General features: G+C 44.4%; 1 protein-coding gene across 1 annotated transcript in view; it reads right to left on the minus strand.

Moving 5' to 3' along the window:
• The window catches only part of LOC132502212 (zinc finger protein 234-like), a 258802-nt gene that overhangs the window by 1827 nt on the left and 234734 nt on the right, over positions 1 to 22241 (minus strand). The window contains 9 exon segments of the mRNA XM_060118061.1: positions 6567 to 6573; positions 12937 to 13000; positions 13053 to 13223; positions 13225 to 14371; positions 14373 to 14484; positions 14804 to 14967; positions 17528 to 17623; positions 18252 to 18388; positions 20268 to 20313. Of these exon segments, the coding sequence (XP_059974044.1) occupies positions 6567 to 6573; positions 12937 to 13000; positions 13053 to 13223; positions 13225 to 14371; positions 14373 to 14484; positions 14804 to 14967; positions 17528 to 17623; positions 18252 to 18388; positions 20268 to 20313 (1944 nt within the window).

Genomic DNA, 22241 nt, shown 5'->3' on the forward strand with positions numbered 1-22241 from the left:
CTTAAACGGAAAACAAAGAAGTTCGGGAAGGCAGGATGGTAGAGAGACAAGAAAAAGACCTTAAAAGATAGAAAGGATTTGCCAAAGAAGAGAAAGAAAAAGAAATGATTCCGAATGGGTTAACCTGCAGCTAGGAAGTTAAGGAAGATTATTGATGGGTGAAGACTATGGAATAAAGTGAATAAAATGTATCAGAAGTTGCTGAGACTATGGTAAGCAGCATGATTATCAAATTATGAATTGGCTGCACTGGCATTCTAGGGGGGCACTAGGAAGGGGAAGCAGATGTTCATGAGATGACAGTAGCAGGTGGAAAGTTGTTTCAGGGGAAGATCAGTCTTGCAGAGGGTGTATCAGAGGAGGGCAAGTGTGAGCAAGCAAGGAAATACTAAGTGTATATGGTTCCTTCACTGAGTGCACCCAGCCCCGTGGTCAGCCTTGAGAACAAGCAGGACTTCAGGTACTGGAGCTACATTTCAGTCGTCAAGACTTGAGAAGACACCCTTAACTCAGGTCTTCTCTTCAAACTCCATCTTTCCTTCTTGACCTTCATTTGGCCTCTACCCTTACCCTCAAGCTGTGGACTGAGGCCACAGAGCAAGATGGGTCACTAGTGTCCTCCATCCCCTGGTGACTGTGGTTCACATCAGTGGAGTACCAAAGGCAATAACCAAGTAACAGACACAAGAGTGTATGAAGAAGAAGAGATTCTGATAAGGCTTTCTGTGACAGTGTGGGCCAAGTCGGCTCTATATGGCTGGTATCACGTGAATTATGAGCAGCCTTAGGGGAGAAGTTCTCAGAAGGCAGAGCCTGGCTCTCTAGAGGCTCTGCGTGCTCACAGCCCACTCCAAGACCTCAGTTACAGCTTCGGCCCCCAATCTCTCTCCCTCTACCTGATCACAGTTTTTTTTTTTTTTTTTTTTTTTTCTTTTTGCGGTATGCGGGCCTCTCACTGCTGTGGCCTCTCCCGTTGCGGAGCACAGGCTCCGGATGCGAAGGCCCAGCGGCCATGGCTCACGGGCCCAGCCGCTCCGCGGCATATGGGATCCTCCCAGACCGGGGCACGAACCCGTATCCCCTGCATCGGCAGGCGGACTCTCAACCATTGCGCCACCAGGGAGGCCCTACTCACAGTTTTTGAAGTCTTCTTTCCTCCACATTTCTCTTGAGAGGTGGAGGAGGAAGATGAGCTTCAGGCCAGCTCAGACTCCCCTGGGATCCCAGCAGGATGCCTATCATTAACCTCCCACCTTCTAGGAAGCTCCTAAGATCTTCACATTTGGGGCAGTTTTCATTTCAGCTGTGCTTCAAATTGCTGGCTGGAGACGGCCTGTTGGAAGGTGGCTAAAAGCAAGTAGCAATCCTTCGGGCAGCCTGGCCCTTCTCGACTGTCAGACATCTTCAGGGATATTCTAGGAAATGTTGTTTGTTCTAGAGAAGGGAGGGAAACAATCCAATTGTCCAATAATGCTTGAATGGAAAATAAATGATGCTATATGCATGTGATGAAATAATATCAAGCAGTCAAAAATCAGAGACCTAGATCTATATGGATTCACGTGGATAAGTCTTGAAAACATAATATTGATTGAAAGAAAATAAGATAAAGAATGTTAGATTGTGATAACAGGTATGTAAGTATTTAAATATTTAAATCAATTCAACATATTGCTTCTATATATATAGATGCAAGAAAATAAACTTTATCCAAAGAACACATTATTTACATTTAATATGCTCATTTATCTAGGAGACCCAAAAGAACCCACAGATAAACTAGCAGGAACAAATAAGACGGTTCAACAAGGCACACACATACAAGATCAATACATTTTAAAAATCAGTCAGGCTCCTCTACACTGGCGATAACAAATTAGAAACTGTAAACGAAAATAAGAAAAAAAGATCTAAACATAGTCACAAGAGCCATATAAATTATTTAGAGCTAAGCATACGTAGAAGGCAATATAACTAACAAACTGAGTACGAACAGTTAAACTCCGCCCAACCCAAGGTTAGGAAAAGACTGTTGTTACTTTATGAGAACAGACCCTCTTCTTAAGGAGCAGATCAGTAAGTGAGAGTGAATCAAAGAAACACAGCATTTGAAAAGTCAGCTAGTCCAAGCCTCTTGATCGCACATACAGAAGCTGAAGCCCAGATAGGTTGAGTTACTTGGTAAAGGGCCCAATGTCCTGACTCAAGGACTAGCATTTTTCACTCATTCGCAAGACACAATCAAATGCAGTACCTTGGCAAGAGATGGGGAAAAAATGAAGAAATCAATTATATAGTTCCTCATCTTTAAGTACAGAAATAGCCGTGACAAAATTACACGTATTGAGGGAAAATTGAAGTGCAGAGTTTAAAATGTCAATAATCCACAGGGAAACTGGAGACCATTTAAAATATTCATATTAAATCTCTCTAGAAAAGACATTCAAAGATCTCCAATCAAAATGTGAATGTTATAACAGACATGGTATGATACAATTTATAATAGATATGGTATGAACCTTTCCCTTTCACGGGAAAGGTTCGGCTGGGAAAAAGGAATTGTTCTTGAAAATGGGGCCTGAGCTATTGCAGACACTGTGCTCAACCCAGGTCCACCGAATGCTCTGATGTCAGCACTGAGGTCACAGAATTCCGCTGTGCGCCTGGCAACCTTGCAAACATAACAGCCCTGGTGAGCACTAGGCAGTACTGCTGGTTCACTAAGTGGCACAAGTTTTTCAGCCATTTAGGAGACTTGACTATTTTTGTTTGTATTGAATCATTTCAACGGATTGCCCAAGAGCCAACAAGGGCCAACCTGTAGGGAAGAGGAGGAGTTGGACATCTCTTGAGGCATCTTCTAAGGGAGACTTCTAGTTGGTACCATGAAACGGCGACAAAAGAGGAAACATCTGGAAAATGAAGAGTCCCAGGAAACTGCCGAGAACGGAGGAGGTATGTGGGGGGCAACTTGCTGGGGCACATGGGTTTCTGCCAAACTAAACCTTCTCTTGGATGGGGGGGACTGAGAACGTGTCACCTGTGAAGCAGGGAGCGAGAGACCTCCTCTCACTGATGCTGCCGTATCCATCCGGAGGGTCCCTGTGATGTGAGACACAAAACGGCCAGATGCCCCTGGGAGAAGGGAGGTCAGCTCCGCTGGTCTGGGGACTCTGTCCTGAGGCTGCCGGGCCTGGAGCTTTGTCGGACTCACAGCAGGCTGCATCCTGCTTGCACAGACCTAGAGGTGCAGCTTTTCTCAGTCCCCGATTTCTCTCTTATTCTCTTGGATCTTTCCCTGGGGTCATGAGGTGTGGGATGTGAAGGATGCAAGGATGCTGAGAGAGACCCATGAGTTGCTTGGCCTCTTTTACCAAAGTGGAAAGAAAAGCCCCATGAGTTGAAGGCCCTGTTGAAAAATATCTTGACAAGTGGAATGCACTTCGAAAGAAGATTTGTTTGTCCAGGGATGGTGTCATATTGAAAGCAAGGAGGTTTTATTCCTTCAACAGGAAGAATTTCCCAAAGGAGATCAAGGGAAGGGAAGGGTTTTCCAGAGACTGAGACCGCGTGGGCAGGGGTGAGAAATGGCCTCAGGGTTCTGCGGGGAGCTCTGAGAGCCACGGGCCACGTGGTGCCTGCGTGCATTAAATGTAGGCGAGTAGCTTGCCCTGGGAGAGGGGTGGTCACCCCAGAGCTCCAGCTAGAGGCCTCTGCCCCAGATTAGAGCCCAGTAGCTCCTACCAGGCCCAGGGCCCTGGAGACTGTAGGATGGGCCCTGGGAATGGAGGTCTAGACAGCAGGCAGATTTTCAGGCAGTGGCTGGGACAGGCTGGGGAAGGCAATGACTGCCCCTGACCATTCAGAATATTTTGCTCTAAGTTCCTGTGTGTGTGTGTGTGTGTGACTGTGTGTGCGTGTGTGTTTGTGGTAGTGCAGAGATGAGCAGGATGAATGGGGGTAGAGTGCTTATCAGATATAAAGTCTGCGTGGTAAAGTTCTTGTCACCCTGCCTGGACCTGGCTGACACTCGGTGTACGTAAGAGTGTATACAGAATTCTTGTTAGGGGTGTTTTATGAGACAGTAACTCATACACCCATGTACACTCTGATACAGCAAAAATATCACACACCCCACATATAACTTCCTTAGTAAACCACACACAGCACATGTAGGTATATACACGCATCCCTCCTTTACTACGTTCTCATACAACCCACCTGTACCACAATCCTGTCCTCCAACACCAAACACTGGAGATGAAATATGTATATAGACACACACACTATATACATAGGACACACACACACACACACACTCTATATATATATGTATCTCCTCAACTCTCGCACAAACACAGCTAACTTCAGCCATCGCTAAATACCTCTATAAGAACCAGTCACGAGTCATACACACCACACTTATAACACATTCTTGAGTAATGCCAGACCCGCTTTCTACAAACCACAGTAAACCACAGTCTCACTAACCCATGTCAGGGTTGCCAGAGAAAATATGGGCTATCCAGTTCAATTTGAATTCCAGATAAAGAACAAGTAATTTTTCAGTATCAGTATGTCCCACATATTGTATGGGCCATACTTACATTAAAACTAAGTCAGGCCAAATACTGCATGGGAATACTTACACTAAAAAATTATTCTGGGTTTATCTGAAACTGAAATTTAACTGGGTGCCCTGTATTTTTCTTCCCTTAGTCTGGCAACCCTTATATACTTACCACCAGCTCAGGTTTTATATATTTATTGTATTCTTCTTTAGTCTGTGTCTTCCACTACTAGAATGTGCAGCATTACCAGAGACTAGAACAATGGAAGAGTGCCAGATACACAGGAGTAGCTGCTTACTCAATCTTGGTGAATGAATGAATGAACACACACCATAAATACAAGCCACACCATGTAATGAGGAAAAGTTACATGTCCCAGAATTCCTGACTTGTGAACAGAAACCATGCACACAAAGGCCACAGACACAGATAAGACACATCTGCACTGTTCTCCCCATGCCAACCCCCCACTTACCACAGACTTAACTGATACACATCACTCACTCTTCCCACATACTCACAGTCACCAACGAGGCCTACAGTACCAACAAGACAGTGACAGAGTAAGTACTGATTGGAATTAAATACTGGAGGATCCACTGGGAACCACACTCTCAACTGTGTGTATTCACTGCACCTGACACGTGTCACACACTCAGTAAATATTTGTGGACAGAGGACTGATGAACCCACCCTGAGCCTTTCATTCCTCCCTCAGGAATCTCGAAGTCACAAGAGGATCCCCCTCGGCTTGGATCCACTGTGGTGGCCCAAGGCTGCAGCCCAGGGGCAGGGGAGGTCTCCTCTGCCCCTAAACACTTCTCCTGTGCTTCTTCTCCGCGCAAGCTCATTCACGCCGGTAAGGGCGCGGGGCTCCCCAGGTGAGGGGGTGCTTGGCTGTGAGGCAGGAGGCACACAGATCCCGGGGAGGCTGAGAGGAAACCCAGGGTCATCAGAGGTGATGAGGGCTCTGTGGAAGAGCCTGGGCAGGATGGCTGAGCTGTTCCGAGGGCGTGGATCCCAGCTGAGTCAGGGGTGGGGGGCGGGTGTGAATCCTGGTACTACCATGGTGGGGAAGTCCAGGAGCAGGGGCCGGAAAGGTCTGGGCTTGAGGTGGAGGGAAGAGGGACCAGATTAAGCATCTTCAGAGGAAAATGTAGGGTTTCTCTTTGCCTTTGCTTCCAGAGAAGGACAGAGTTCTGCATCATATACCTCCAGCCTCAGAGCATTACCATCCAGCTCAGGTCCACACAGCTCACACACACATGCGCCCTCCAGGCACAGCCCTTCTCAGTGCACACATGAACCCCAAGCACGTAATCCACAGTACTCTCCTCCTGCACCACAGCCCCATTCCACAAGGAATGCACCACTGATATTCCCAAACTCACACTCCTCGTCATACATGCATCCAGCCGCATCCCTCACATACCACAGTCCTCACCACTGTACTCCAGACCCGTGTATACAGACACTGCTCCAGTATCCCCCAACCCGCAGATGAAAAGCGCACAGATGACAGCAGATACACCACTGCCTCCTACGGCCAACAGACACCAAGCTCACGACATAGCTACGTCATGCAAACGTCACTCTCTCGTCTACCAAACCTGCTCCCTCAGCTTCCGGCATGGCCCATGCATGTTATTATGTTTTTAATTTCCTTTTTCAGGAAACCGGAGATCACATCGAGACACTGCCCAGCCTACCGCACCCCTAGCCCAGGTTCAGGAAAAAGGGGAGACCGCTCCCCCATTACACTGTGTCTCCTCCTCACCCTCTTCACCCTGTAAGAACGATCTGCACCCAGATAAAGAGGAAAGGGGCATGAAAATATACTACATGCAGGTACAAGTGAATAAGGGTGTCGCTGTCTCCTGGAAGACAAAGAAACCCTTGGAGTTGCCTGAAAAGCAGCTGAGGATAGAAGAAGTGACCCTTCCTGAGGATGCGTGCACAGTAGGCACTTGCCCCTCTGATGTGTCCACCGAAAACCTCCTGTCTGACAGTGAGCCCACTGGGGAGGAGAAAGAGTATGAGGAAAGGGCAGAGCCAGGCAGCCCATCAGGGTCACCTGCCGTCGAGGAGAGACCCAGGGCCAAGACACCGGACTGGATGGTGACCATGGAGACTGGCTTCAGGTGCATGGCCTGCTGCCGGGTCTTCCCCACCTTGGAGATCCTCCAGCAGCACGTGAAGGGCGGCGTCCTGGAGGGCTTCAGCTGCCGTGTCTTTCATCTCACCATGGCCCAGCTGATGGGCAATGTGGAATCCGAGATCACCCCGAGGAGGACGAGGAGGACGAGGAGGACGAGGAGGAGGAGGAGGACGAGGAGGAGGAGGTAGAAGGCCCCATCCCGAAGAGACCCCGCAGGCAGGCTCTTTTCTCTCCTTTGAGTTGCAAACAGCAACTGAGATTCATGGGACAGAAGATCCTGGAAGACGCTGTGGCCGTCCCTTGGAAGAGGTAAGGCTTGAGGCTGGCAGTCTTCTGAGCCTATGTCACGAGGGCCCAGAGGAGTCTAAGGGAAGGGGCCGCACACATGTGCTGGTTGACCTAATGGCTCTTCAGTTACATCCGATGGGACACGCCCTGCACTACCAAAGGCGTTGACCTCTGTTGACGTCAACAAGAAGGTGGAGCCTTTTCCTAGGCGCTTTCTCAGGGTCTGCACGATGGACCTCAACTCTTAGAGGACGTACTGCCAGCAGCTCCTTCTCGGCAGAGAGAGCCAGGAGTGGTCTCAAGAGAGGACAGGGGCCCTTGCAGGACCAGAACTTTGAGGTCTGAGAGCCTTGGGCCTGAGCTGAGATCTCACCCGGACCACTCGACCTAGCCTTCTGTGACAAAGGGGAATATGAAAGAGAGTCACGTGGAAATGAGGTCCCCCGAGATATGGAAATGTTCCAGAACCTCCGTTGCGTGGTCGTTGATCTGGAGCCAAGCTCCCTGTGGTGTGTGTGGCTCTGAGCATTAAGGCGACGCTGGAGGGTGACCCTGACCAGCAGAGCTTGGAGTGCTGCTTGTCTCTTCCTGTTCTACCTCAGCTGTTTTATCCCTTCCAGGGAGAAGAAAGGACCCTCGGGATAGTTGGTAGTAAACCAGGGTATATCCTCCCTCAAGGGGACCCGGCCTGCCCTTCATTCAAGATGCTCTGGAAATGGGAACTGACTCATGTTATCGAATTGGCTGAGGGAGCACAACTCCCATGTTGATTCCGGTCAGACATGTTCATCAGACCTAGAGCTTTTCTCCTGATTCAAATCAAGTAGGCTATTAGTAGACTTCCCATTTATTTCAGCCCTAGAGATAGCACATGAGCAAATATAAAAAATCTCTGTGTATCAAAGCATTCTAATGAGCCCTTTCATTTTGCTGTTCATTGTGAAAAACACGCTCACTTTATCTCTGCCAATGAAGTGTTTCCACTTGACCGATGATGCCCCACGATCCCATTAGCCTCACGGAATTTAGGGAGTCCATTATGATGACATAATTTCCCTCTCATTCCTGGCCTGCAGAGAAGAGCAGCTACAGAGCATTCCAAGACTGCTAACGCTCCCCTCACCAATACGTTTCTTAAACCTCTGGCAAAGGAAGTGTCCTCTGAGCCCTCCCAGGGCACACAGGGGGTTTGGGTGAGCAGATCTTATGTGATAAATCCACTCCAGTGGTCTGGCATTCCTATGCCTTTGTAAACCTTCTACAGTGGTGGTTCTCAGCTGGGGACACTTTTGGTCCCCCCTCCCAGGAAATATGTGGCAGTGTCTTGAGACTTTTTTTTTTTTTTTTTTTTTTTGAGGTACGCGGGCCTCTCACTCTTGTGGCCTCTCCCGTTGTGGAGCACAAGCTCCAGACGCACAGGCTCAGTGGCCGTGGCTCACGGGCCTAGCCGCTCCACGGCATGTGGGATCTTCCCGGGCCCTGGCACGAACCCATGTCCCCTGCATCGGCAGGCGGACTCTCAACCACTGCGCCACCAGGGAAGCCCCTTGAGACTTTTTTCTTTAAGGAGCTGTGTTATGAATGAGCCCCACGTGGCTGGTGCACACGGATGTATCAAGGCACTTTTTTTTTTTTTTTTTTTTTGCGGTACGCGGGCCTCTCACTGTTGTGGCCTCTCCCGTTGCGGAGCACAGGCTCTGGACGCGCAGGCTCAGCGGCCATGGCTCACGAGCCCAGCTGCCCCCTGGCATGTGGGATCTTCCCGGACCGGGGCACAAACCCGTGTCCCCTGCATCGGCAGGAGGACTCTCAATCACTGCGCCACCAGGGAAGCCCTCAAGGCACTTTTTATTGTTACAACTAGGGTGGCAGGGAAGAGTATGTGCCACTGACCCATCTTACATTGCACAGGACAGCTCCCAACAACAAAGAGCTATCCAGTTCAAAATGTCAGTCATGCCAACGTCAAGAAATTTTGCTACAACATACTTAGCAAGTCCTGGCATTTTGACTTTAGCATACGCTAACTTTGGGTACAGGTTTCAGTCATTTGAGCAAACTGTTGAAGGCATTCCCAGGTAGCCAAGCTAACACGCTGAGTCTGGAATGGGTGTTGAATGCACTCGTATCAACAAATCCAGCCTAACCCAATATTACATTACTCCCACCTGCTTCAATACCTACAAAATCCACACACATTATTTCTCAGGTTTCTATTGATATAAATTATAAAATTCCTTATTTTAGCAGATAGTGTCTCCTCATGGTCATCCTTTATACCCGGTGGGTACCCACCCCTTCCCTGCTCCCGTCCCCATTTCAAGGACTCTAGTCTGATTACTAGGTCTGGAAAAACGAGAGGTAGTGGAGGCAAGTCTTAAGGATCCACAGACCCCTGCAAAGAAACTATCTCAGAGTAGAGGCAGACTTCCTTCTAATAGCACAGCAGGCTCAACTAAGAGGTCACAGGTCAGAGGTCACAGGCCTCAGCTTTGTTGGAATCTGCCCATATATTTCCACCTCAAATTTCCAGGATTCTACTCCTTCCCACTGATGCCCTATGACATAAGACAATCTACAAGGTTGTGAATCAATGTGTTGTCATTCAGCCACTGACTGAATTTGACTTTGGATCCCCTTAAAAAAATAAATAAATAAAAAGGAAGGAAAGAAAGATAGAAATGCTGATTATAACAAGTCCCCCAAAGTGTTGCTATGTAGCCAAGCTCAAAGCTAAGACAGAAAATCCCCAACGGTAAAAATAGATTTCGAGCTCAAGCTATCAACTGGGAGTTGAAACTGAAGGCCCTACAAAGGCCAATGGAACTGGATACAAAGCTAAAGATTTAGTCTTTAGCATAGATGGGAGTCAAGGTTAGAGGAAGCCATGCACTGGGAGTGAGTTGTGAACTACTCAACACTAAGAATGGAAGAGCAGTTCTTTCATTGAATGTGAAGAAAGAAACAGGTAGTCCCTAGTTGCTACCACTGTCTTTGAACCAAACTAAAGAACGAGGTCAACCAGAAGGGCAGATATGAGAATCAAAAAGGAAACCTCTCTGGAATCCTCACTGAACCAAGTCTAAGTTCTGCTCTACTTGTGGTCTTTCACTTACAGAGACAAACCTTTTGGGCTTACCACAGGGATCAACAGACTTTTTCTCTGAAGGGCCAGAAAGTAAATATTTTAGGTTTTGTGGGCCATCAGTGCTCGTCACAACCACTGAACACTGTCAGTCAGCACAATGGAAAACACTCAAAGATGGTAAATAAATGGATGGGCCAATAAAGAGCTTTTATGTTCCAATAAAGCTTTAAAGGCAATGAGCCAGGTTGGGCTCACAGGAGGTAGTTTTCCAGCCCTTGACTTAACTCACTAAACTACAAATTACCTTGAGAGTTGGTGGTTTGATATCTACCAAACCAAACCAAACAAGAAAGCCCTAGGATTTCTGACATCTAATGCAATGCAATTTGAGGTAGCATGGACTTTACCTACACATGTGAAGGTGTGGTCTAGGAAACCAATCTTGGAAACCTGCCTCTCACATTAAATACATCTTTTGCTGAGTAAAGCCCTTTAACCAAGTAAGTGTTAAACATCAGTGAAATGACTAAGAAGTAGGAAATGGTATGCAAACCTCCTCCTTAACAACTTGTTCCCATCATTCTAGGTTTCTTCCCTATGCACATTTTTCCTTAGGGAATCGTTGATAAATTTTACCTCTAAAACTTACCTATTTCCACTCTCTATCTTCAGGATTTGCCCAATCACTGTTACTTTGTAAACAATTTTAAAAAGTTTTTTGGGGGGTAAATTCCTTTTTTCCCACAGCTAATGGTTCTCTGTGTCATAGTGTCTGGAACGACCCAGCTACTTCTCCAGTCAGACCAAGCACTTGAAAGGACAAGCCGGTACCCCGAGCTATCCATCCATTCACCCAGTAAGGAAGCCTGATGAGGAGAACTAGGATGTGTAAATTTCTACTGTTGGAATTAAAACAGAATATTCTGGGCTGCATGGATTTATCCTAAACTTCAAATGCATTAATTATAAATATACCGTTACACTGACTAATATTCTGTATCTTTGAATAACCATATACATTTTTTCTTTTTATAACTGATTTCTAGAGGTCTATTCCTTAATTTTGACCATATATATGTATACCTCATGATGATAGGATTTCTTACTGTGAGGGATTAATACGTTCTTAGTAATTTTTAATATTATATTTTACATTACTTTACTACCTATGTTACTATAAAAATAACAGTATTTTACTGGAAAATTGATGCTCAATGAAAAATTTAAAATATGGAAGTTAAATGTGGAAAAAATCCCTGAAAATCTTGCCACTGTTTACATAAGGGTGAATATCCCTTTACAGATGATAGGATGCATTAACACACACACATACATGTTTGATTAAGGTATGTGATGTACCTACCTAAAATACATTAAACTGTTACATGCTTCTGTCATTAAGTTTAAGCCATCATTTTAACAGACCTGTTATTACCTAAGTATCTTAAAATATAAAGACATTCCTATTGAATATTTCACTTTTACAAAATTTAGTAACATTGACATGCTACTCACCTTTTCTATTTGAATTTTCTAATTATAAGGTCCTATTCTGTGATTTCTATGTCAAAGGGACGCACGTTCTATGTTTTGATATGTACTCAGCAACTTCACTTTGAAAATCAATTTTGCAATCCACCGCTAGAAAAAGTGTGCAAGTCAGTCATTGAATAAGTATGTTTGATGAAATTACCAAATTTCAACAAATAATTTTTTTCTTTTTATCTCAGGCCAGAGAGGAGTAAGGAGATAGAGAACTTGACAAAAGTAATCTACTTCAAACAGCCTCTTTTTTCTACTTAAGAAGTCTTGATGAAAGTAATGCTAAAACCCTTGGGAGACAATCACATCAAAACCTAGACGGAAATGTGGTGAAGAAGAAACCAATGATCAGTTCATTTACTAAGAAATGTTTGTCCTCTGTCACTGTCATTAGTAACTCTTTCTGACACTTAAACCTCTGCCTTGACATTCTTGAAAAAAGGGTCAACAGTATGTTTTCTGTATTGCAAGATGAACAATCCATTTTCAGTAAGTCTATACTGTCACAAAAAATAACCAAATTTGTACTGTATAAGATTCACAGAATATTAGATAGACAAAGTCCAAGATAAGATCCAACTTGAAGCGAGGCTGGGGGGAGACAAATGGAGCTCATCATAACAGGACGATGCCACATTAATATTACAAATTGCAATACTGAGTGGTTTTCTAACACTTCAAATTTTTGTCTCCCTGAATTACTTTTAAGGCCAGATTTAGGTTAACTGCTCTGAATACAAATTTTTATGAAATTTTGGAGGGGATTGCAACATAATTTTCAAAAAGTTTTTCCTCATTCATTAACTGAACAAATATCGAGCACCTACAAAGTAGCTGACAATGTTCAGACTGTAGATTCAGAACAAACGTCGCTGCATTCGTGGAATTTACATTGTAATGGGCATAAATTTTGGCATGTTCATCATACTTTTGTACAAGGCCTGCTAAAACTCACACTAAGGCTTCTCCCCTAATATTTAATAGAGGTCAAAGTTCAAATTTACTACACCATTTACCAGAGTTCTCTGCCGTGTGGCCTCCTGACTACTGGGACATGTTGAGCTATGGCTGAAACACCGACTTTAATGAAACAAATGATTTTTTTTTCTTTTGAACTTGATGACTGGAAGAATTCACATGACACCTGAGTTGTTTTTGTTTTTGTTTTAATCATTTTATGCAACTTTTTTCGTGTGTGGGCTCTCTGATGGTCTTACCACCCCTATCACTTTTATAGGATTTATCAGCAGCATGGATTCTGTGATGAACTGTTAGATTGGAGCGCCAACTGAAGCTCTTACCACAGGTCTCACACTTGTAAGGCTTCTCCCCTGTGTGCACTCTTTGATGAGACTGTCGCTGTGAAGGCCGACTGAAGACCTTACTGCATCTGTCACATCTGTACGGCTTCTCTCCACTGAAGACTTGAGGCCTGAATGAAGTGCTTCCCATACTCCCCACACTTATATGGTTTCTCTCCTGTGTGGACCCTCTGATGCATGTCGAGGTTCAGGCTCCACTTGAAGCCCCTCCCACACTCCTCACATTTGTATGGCTTTTCTCCAGTGTGGACTTTTTTGATGGGCTTGAAGGTGTGAACTCCGACCAAAGCTCTTCCCACACTCTTCACGTTTGAATGGTTTTTCTCTGCTGTGGACTCTCTCATGGGCCAGAAGATTTGAGGCCTGCCTGAAGACTTTCCCACACTCCTCACAATTATACGGTTTCTCTCCGGTGTGGATTCTGCAATGAATTTTAAGATCTGCTCTACGACTGAATCCCTTCCCACACTCTTCACATTTGTATGGTTTCTCACCGGTATGGATCAGCTGGTGGATCTGAAGTCGTGAACTCTGACTGAAGCCCTGCCCACACTCCTCACACTTGTAAGGTTTCTCTACACTGTGGGCCTTCTGATGGATTTGAAGATATGAACTCTGACTGAAGCCCTTCCCACATACCTCACATTTATAAGGCTTCTCCCCTGTGTGGACAACCAGATGAACTTGATAATGGGAGTTCCTCCTGAAGCTCTTCCCACACTCATTACATTTGTATGGTTTCTCTCCTGTATGGACTCTTTGATGTGCCTGAAGGTTTGAACTCAGAGTAAAGCCTTTACCACACACATTACATATGTATGATTTCTCTCCAGTGTGGACTCCCTGATGGGCCTGAAGACTTGAAGGCCGACTAAAGCCTTTCCCACATTCCTCACATTTGTAGGGTTTTTCTCCTGTGTGGACCCTCTGATGAATGTATAGATTTGAGATACAAATGAAGCCCTTCCCACACTCCTCACATTTGTACGGTTTCTCTCCCGTATGGACTCTCTGATGGGACTGAAGGTGTGAATTCCGACTGAAGCTCTTATCACATGTGTCACATTTGAATGGTTTCTCCCCAGTGTGGACTCTCTGATGGTCCTGAAGGTGAGAGGCCTGACTGAAGGCCCTCCCACACTCCTCACAATTATAAGGTTTCTCTCCCGTGTGGACTTTACAATGAATAGTAAGTGCTGACCTACGACTGAAGCCTTTCCCACATTCCCCACATTTGAATGGTTTCTCTACAGTGTGGACTTTCTGAGGAGTCTGCAGCTGTGAGCTCTGACTGAACTCCTTGCCACACTCATCACACTCACTGTGTTTTCCTCCCACGTGAACTCTCTGATGAATATGAAGAACCGAGCTGTAATGGAAGCCTTTTCCACACTCACTGCACATGAGACTTCTCTTTTGAGTGTAATTGCTGGTGAAGATCAAAGGTGGAGAGATCGGTGAAGGTTTCTTTACATTCATTACACTGGTAAGGTTTTTGTCCTGTGTGAATCATAGTATTCTGATCCAGTGTTGAAACCCTCGTGCTATCTTTTCTATAATCACAGTAGCCGTAAGATTTTTGACCCTTGTGTACTCCATGAGCATCAGGGTGATGTGAAATCCAACTGATGGTGTCAACATCCTCTTTACACTGACACAGTTTATTTTTCATGGAAATTTGCTGGTGTCTATTCTGATAATTCTGTGACTCAGCCAAGGAAGTTTTCCTCCAAGAATCCTGGGCTCTCAAAGTTGCAAACCTTGGATTTCCAGTACTACTGGGATCACCTGCTTTATCATTTAATATATGGTTCTCATCTTCAGAAATTTGAACAGAGTCCTGCCCCAATCTGGCAGGGGGAATCACCTTGTTTGCGGAACTGACAACTATTTATCATGGAGTCTTGGCATCTGGTTAAGTCATTTGCAATTTGTTGCCAGATTTGCCAGAAGGAAAGCTCTTCACGTGATCCTCTGTCTTGAACGGCCCTCAACTCACTTTGATTGTTTTCTTCTATCGGACAGAGAATTCAGAGATGTGGACACGTGAAAGCTTTGTTCAAAGATTCAAGATTTTACACTTAAGCCACAGTATGAGACTTTAATGAACCTCAGGATGGTTCAGCTTATCTTTCGCACGACAAATGAAGTTCTCTGGTTTATATACTAACAGAAACCAAGAGATGGTCTGTTAAACTCCCAAATACTTAGCATGAATGAAACCCATTTAAAACCAAATGACTACTCTGACATACTATTTAAATCATCTTTCAAAAATTACATGTCATTCCTACCATAACACAGTATCAATAAAGACAAGCATTTTGCTGTGCTCACAGCTTTAACAGTGCCTAGCAGTTAGTCAGGGCTCAAGAAATGCATGCACAGGTGAACTCAGTTTGATTTCTAGGATTCTCCACAATTCTGAATCCCAGGTTAAGTTTGAACCAAGTCAGAGAAGCGAAACAGCTTTTACAAGTCAGGTATCAGATACAGGAAAAGGACTGGAAAGTACAGTTTTGCTTAAGTTGAAAGGCTGCACCCGAGGCGGCAGCACACCAAGGGGGTTAGTGCTGAGGAGGATATGAAAGGGGCTAAAAACCGGGACTTCCCCGGTGGCACAGTGGTTAATAATCTGCCTGCCAGTGCAGGGGACACAGGTTCGAGCCCTGGTCCGGAAAGATCCCACATGCCGCAGAGCAACTAAGCCCGTGAGCCACAACTACTGAGCCCACTTGCCACAACTACTGAAGCCCGCATTCCTAGAGACCGTGCTCTGAAACAAGAGAAGCCACTGCAATGAGAAGCCTGCGCACCACAACGAAGAGCTGCTCCCACTCACCACAACTAGAGAAAAGCCCATATGCAGCAACGAAGACCCAGTGCAACCAAAAATTAATTAATTTTAAAAAAGGGTCTAAGAATCAGTGGGGTTAAAAAAAAGCATGAAGACCTATGCACTGGATCCTTCTGAGGCATTTGTGCTGCCTAGTATGTTCCTCCACTCCCCCTGCCAAGCAGGAGTCAAAATTTAGAGGCTAGGGAAGAATGCTGTCTGTTTAAAAACAGCATGGAAAATTTTTGGACACAGATACATTGGTCTTTAACAAGAATGAGTTCCAAAGTGAAGAATGGGGTTTATGAGTGAGCTGGGAATAAATTCCATAGCCTGTGATAAGTATTGAGAAGAAACAGACTAGAAACTATTAAAGAATGATCAGAGCACTCAAGGTGACATTATCTAAAATGCCTTCTACAAGATACATACAAATGCGCACACACACACACACACACAAAATGTTTGTAGAGCTAACAAAGATCGATTTCTTATTAGTGAGGTGGGCTTTGGAGGAGGCAAATGGGACGCAGCGGGGCAAATCTTTTAAGGGAAAGGCTAACTCACCAGCTGGCTGTTTTCTGAGACCTGTTCTCCCCTGGTATAAGGGATAAGGAAATAGAAATTTCTTTCCTTCTATGGGAGGGTTACCTAAGAAGTAGACATAAGAATCCTCATTCAAAACAGTATTTCCTCCCCAAATGAATTTGCTCTGCTACTAAGAGCTCAAGGAAAGTCACAGGGAAAGCATTTTACTCAGTTTGGTTATAATTACAGGTTCTATACATATATTTTTTGTGCAAGTTGATGAGGGCCAACTTGTACAGAAAGGCAAACACACACATACACACATCATGGGCACCTGAGAAGTTAGAATTAGGCTAGGAATTCATTTGAAGACAAAAAAACATTTAGCAATATCCCTTATTCACTCAGATTTGTTCACCGCCTACTAGCTATTTTCATGGAAGGCTAATTTCCCTATCCATTAACTCATTCGTTTGTTCAAGAAATATTTAAGAGTTCCTGTCATGTACCAAGACTATGCTAAGCACTGAGGCTAGTGAGCAATAAACATATAACAGACCGAATTCCTCCTGCACTCCTGGATTACCCTCCAGTGGAAGAAAGAGAGGTGAGAAACAGGTGAACAAAATGTACATGAGTGAAACGCTTAGAGACAAAACAAGGCAGGGCAGAGAGAGTAAGAAAGAGAGGACTGTATTTTCCATAGGGTGGTCAGAGGACAGCCACCTCCTCATCTTTAAGGTGACTGACTGAAAGAAGTAGAGGCCTAAAAGATTACAGGTGAAAGAGTATTCCAGGCAGAGAGAAGGACAAGGAAAAGGCTCTGTGGCAGAAGCATCCTTTGCAGGTCTGGAAAAGATAGGGTAAGAGGGAGGAGAGGTGGTGTATTCAGGGAGGTGGTGGAGAACGAACAGCAGCCCACAGAAGGCTCTAGAAGCCACTTTAAGTGGTTTTTATTCTAAGTAAAAGAAGCCACAAGAGAATTTTGAAACAAGAACATAACCTGACTTAAAGTTACAAAAGATCACTTTGCCACCTAAAGAACAAACTGTGGGAGGAGAAGGGTGGCAACAGGTGACCAGTACAAAGACTATGCAATAATCCTGGAAAGAGATTTCCAACTGGGACCAGGTGATGGACAGCACAGGGCTGGTGAGAAGCAAAACAGATAGAGAGCTAACCATAGGAACTCACGACTGCTTGGTTCTCACCTAAATTTCTATCTGGGTTGCTGAATTCATCAACCAAAGCCTCTCTTCTCTTTCTATATGTTTTGTATCTCGTTTGAAGAATGAGAACATGCAAAGTCACAAGTTAACATGAACGGGCTAGAGCGAAAGTTTACTAGAAATTTGAGTTCCAACGGCATATTCAAGGTATTGAAAGCTGTGTTTTTCAAACTTTGTATCACGACCCACTGAAGAAACAGCATTTATTTCACAACCTAGATACACAGGTAGAAAAGTATACATTACTAAAACGAAGCTTGAATGACCTATATCTAACCAATGTCTCTTTTCATGAAATCTGTTCCCACTGGCTCTCACACCACTCATGCCATCGCCCAGAGTTTCTGCTGCAATGTGCTGTACTCTTCCTAAGAAACTCTGATATTTTCTATACTATTTTATTTCATTAAAAAATCACACGTAGGGCTCAATAAATTGGCTTTATGATCCACTAATGGCAGGGAGGGAAATCTGAAAAAGAATACACAAGGTACAGCAAGATACTGTCGACTTACAGTTCTTTTACAAAATAATTGAAAAGGACCTGAAACACACTGTTTAGAAAGACCAGAGACATCCTCTCGTGTCCCACAGGAATTGCAAAAGTCTGGTCCCCAAACTCAGGGAACCACCTCAAGAGGCCCAAAGCCTTGAAACACCAAGGTCACAAAGACACTCGCAGAGAAAGGCTGTCCTCACCCACTGAGACCAGGTTCCGGAAGTTTTCCACCATCACATCCTGGTACAGCTTCCTCTGGGCCGAGTCCAGCAGCCCCAGCTCCTCCTCTGTGAAGGCCACGGCCACGTCCTTGAAGGTCACCGCCTCCTACGACAAACAACACCACCTCAATCTTATACCCAGTGGCCAGTGGAAGAGGGGCAGCCCCGAGGAGACGAGGAGGATGGGAAGTTGCTCCGGCTCCTGTGAGGTGTGCAGACTTCCCAGCACCCCCTCCTTCCATCCTGCCAATGCCACACACTGACTTTCCTCAGCCTCACCGGACGTGCAGCTATGAAAGAGAAAGCTTTGTGTATTTACCTGGGGCTCTCAGACAACTCATAAGTAAACTCCCTAGAATTCTAACCACTGGATCCTGAACTAAAAGGCTTTCACTGTTTAATTATTATTGCCAAGTGCCCCAGAAACAGTTACCAATTTAGTCCTGGCAGTATTTGATGGCACCTGCTTTCTCATTGAGTTGGGAACCAGCTGAGATGGAGTGTTATATGTGGAAACTAACCAAAAGGCCATGCCAGGTCTCTGAATGAAAACTCTCTCTTTCCCCGTTTCTGTCTTTCGCTTGAATGCAATACTCTGACTCCAGACCCTTGGTTTTCTGGGTGAGTCTGAGTTGGTTCCTCCTTTTTTCACAACCCCGATTCTTTATATTTAAAACAAAGATGAAACCAAGCACCTCTTTATACAATTGTTCTGAGCTGTCTATGCAGTGACAAGTGCTTTAAGTACCACTGGACTTTTTAAACTAAGGTCATGTATTACTCTGATTAGAAAAAAAATATAAGATGGAAAAAGAAACAAACCAGTAAATAAAATACACAAAGGGCCTGACTCAAGCATGGGGAAGACTGAATCTAACTCTGGTTGTGAGAAAACTTCTAACGATACATTATTTTTTCTGCGTGAAGCAGCAGTTTGATCCTGCTGTGCTCTGCCGTATTTGGATATTCTACCAAAAAACATCCAAGGCACCACATGTAAAACATACCTCTTAAATTCTGAATACCTAAACCTACTATGTTAAGGGCAAAAAGGGGCAATATTCTTCAGAACAGATATTTTGAGAAAAAGGTTAAATCAGGAACACTGTCACTGTAGTGCTCCTAAAACAGGAGAAGTCTTTAAACTAAATGTCTGTGAGTAAAGAATAGTATAAAAAATAGGTGCAGGGCTCCCCTGGTGGCGCAGTGGTTGAGAGTCCGCCTGTTGATGCAGGGGACACGGGTTCGTGCCCCGGTCCGGGAAGATCCCACATGCCGCGGAGCAGCTGGGCCCGTGAGCCGTGGCCGCTGAGCCTGCGCGTCCGGAGCCTGTGCCCCGCAACGGGAGAGGCCACAACAGTGAGAGGCCCGCATACCAGAAAAAAAAAAAAAATAGGTGCATAAGTTTGCAGGAACATGATAAAGCAATTAAAAGTGAATGTTAGCTAGTATTAAATGAAAAAAACAACTTAAAACTGTATCTATGTTATAAATATAAATACACATCCATGAATACATATGATGAAGATTACAGAAATAGAAAAGCAGCTAATTTGTAAGCAGGTAAGCAGTAGACTGGAAGATGTCCTTCATTTCCCTTAATTTTTCTTTTACTTGTAAAATAAAAAAATGATGAAATAAAACAAAATTTAAAACCGAAACCAATTAAATTTAACAGGAATTTTAAAAAAAGCACACATGGCACACTCAGGTCCTCATATGCTTAGACTCTCCTTGAAAGAGAAAACCCATATGGAACTATACCCAATATTTCGTAATAACCTATAAGGGAAAAGAATCTGAAAATATATGTATATATATGTATAACTGAATCACTTTGCTGTACACCTGAAATTAATACATTGTAAATCAACTATACTCCAATCAAAAAAAAAAAAAGAAAAAGAAAAAAAAGAGGAAAACCTGTGTCCAACCTGAGTACAAAAACGGCGTTTTTAACAGCAAGAAAGGCAAGCTCTACTCACCTGGAATGTGCTCATTTTCTCTCTCCTTCTGGGGCAGTGCAGAGTCCTAACAAGACAGACAGGGAAAGAAGTCGTCAAACTGGAAACTGGTTTAAAGAAAAAGAAGTCACTAACCCACGTGGTGCTCATTGTGAATTACCAAGGCTCCCAGTCCTCGGGGTGGCTACAGCTGATTATGCTTGATGAGCAGAGCCCCACGCAGATACCAGATGCCCCCGTGAACCCCCTCAGTGGCTGTGTGAGGAATGACCTGCCCATCCATACACAGTGGCCCCCTCACAGTGTGCCTGCAGCTTCCACAGGGGTCATTCGTATTCTGGGTATGGTGTAAACAGAGACCATGTAAGTCAGAGTGGGTTTTGGAGTCAATATGCATGGGCTCTGATCAGGCTACGCCATTCACTAGCAGTGTCACCCTGGGCAAATTATTCACATCTCTTCGCCTCAGTTCTGTCCTCTGCCAGTAGGGGAGAACACGGGCATCCACCTCGTGACATCGTCATAAGGTAGGAAGCTCTGAGAACACCACTGTCAGGGTTTCTTATTTCTTAGCAACTGCGGTAAAGCAGATGATATTTTAGTTAGAAATTATCCTTAGAGATGTGATTTCTACCAACAGAAGACTGTCAGACATGTGGAGGTCATCCATTGTTGCCCTGTTATGTGAGAGTCTTTATAGACTTCTGAAAATCTCTGCTTGTCTTCCTAAAGATTTTGTGACTGCAACAATAACATTTAAATTGACATGGACAACTTTTTACAAAAGGTATAAAAATACGTTAAGTTTCTTTTTAAACAGGAAGTACCCTTTTGACAATTATGCACAGAGGTAAAGAGAACTAATAAAAGCCAGGATTCTGCAACAACAATAAAAAATAGTTTGACAGTCCATACCTAATTCAAACGAAAAAAGACAGGAATCTGAATTGTAATTATATCATTATAAATATAGGAAAGTTTAAGAAATAAATGGGAGACTTCCCTGGTGGTGCAGTGGATAAGACTCCACATTCCCAATGCAGGGGGCCCGGGTTCGATCTAGTACAAAAGATGGCAATGATTCCACTCCCCAAAGCTTGGGAGAGAGATATCTTCACAACTTCTAACGACCTCCATTTTGACTCTACACTTGCTAGCTGTCTTCTGCTCAATTCAGATTTCTGAAAGGGGCCCTGACAATTGACAATAATTAGTGGGGGAATAAAATCATTGGACTAAGTAGGGCTTTGGTGAATCCAGCTCAGTTTTATCTGTGACATCCAGCAGGGTCAATTTCCTCGGCCTCAGTTTCCAGAAAAGACCCTCTCTTGAGCTTCTCGAATTTTCACGTGCATGTGAATTACTGCGGGATCTTGTTGGAATGCAGCCTCCTGGACCCCCTACGCAGAAATTATAAATCAGAAGGTCTCGAATGGGGCTCAAGGCTGGGCATTTCTATCCAAGTGATGCCAATGCCGCTGGTTTGTGGACCACAATTTGAGTAGCACTGCAGTGTAACATCAGTCCCACAAAAAACAGCCTCCACTACACAGAAACATACACAAAGAGTAACCAGACAAAAAGGCACTAAAACATTAACAACGGTTATCTTTACATCCTAAAGTTACAGATAATTAAAATTTTTCTTTATGTATATATCTGCATTTTTCCATAATGATTATGCTACTTCTATGATATACATATTATTTGAAATAAAATAAATGACCCAGTTGAGAAAACTATCTTAAAAACTCATAAAATAGCCTAAACCTTGCTCTCAAGGTCCCCACAATTAAGTCCCAACCTCCTTTCATGATATGATTCTAGCCAGTACCCTATGCTCAAAGAGAATATACCAAAGGGATTAGCAAACTCAGCTGCTGGACTCAAACTGCCTGGGTCCCAACCCCAGCTCTGCCTCCTACCATCTGGGTGAGGATGGGCCAACAGGGTTGTGTTCCCTGCCCCCAGCTCCTCAGCCTTAAAGTAGAGAAA

Source organism: Mesoplodon densirostris, chromosome 14, assembly GCF_025265405.1.
Source record: "Mesoplodon densirostris isolate mMesDen1 chromosome 14, mMesDen1 primary haplotype, whole genome shotgun sequence".
Classification (NCBI taxonomy): domain Eukaryota; kingdom Metazoa; phylum Chordata; class Mammalia; order Artiodactyla; family Ziphiidae; genus Mesoplodon; species Mesoplodon densirostris.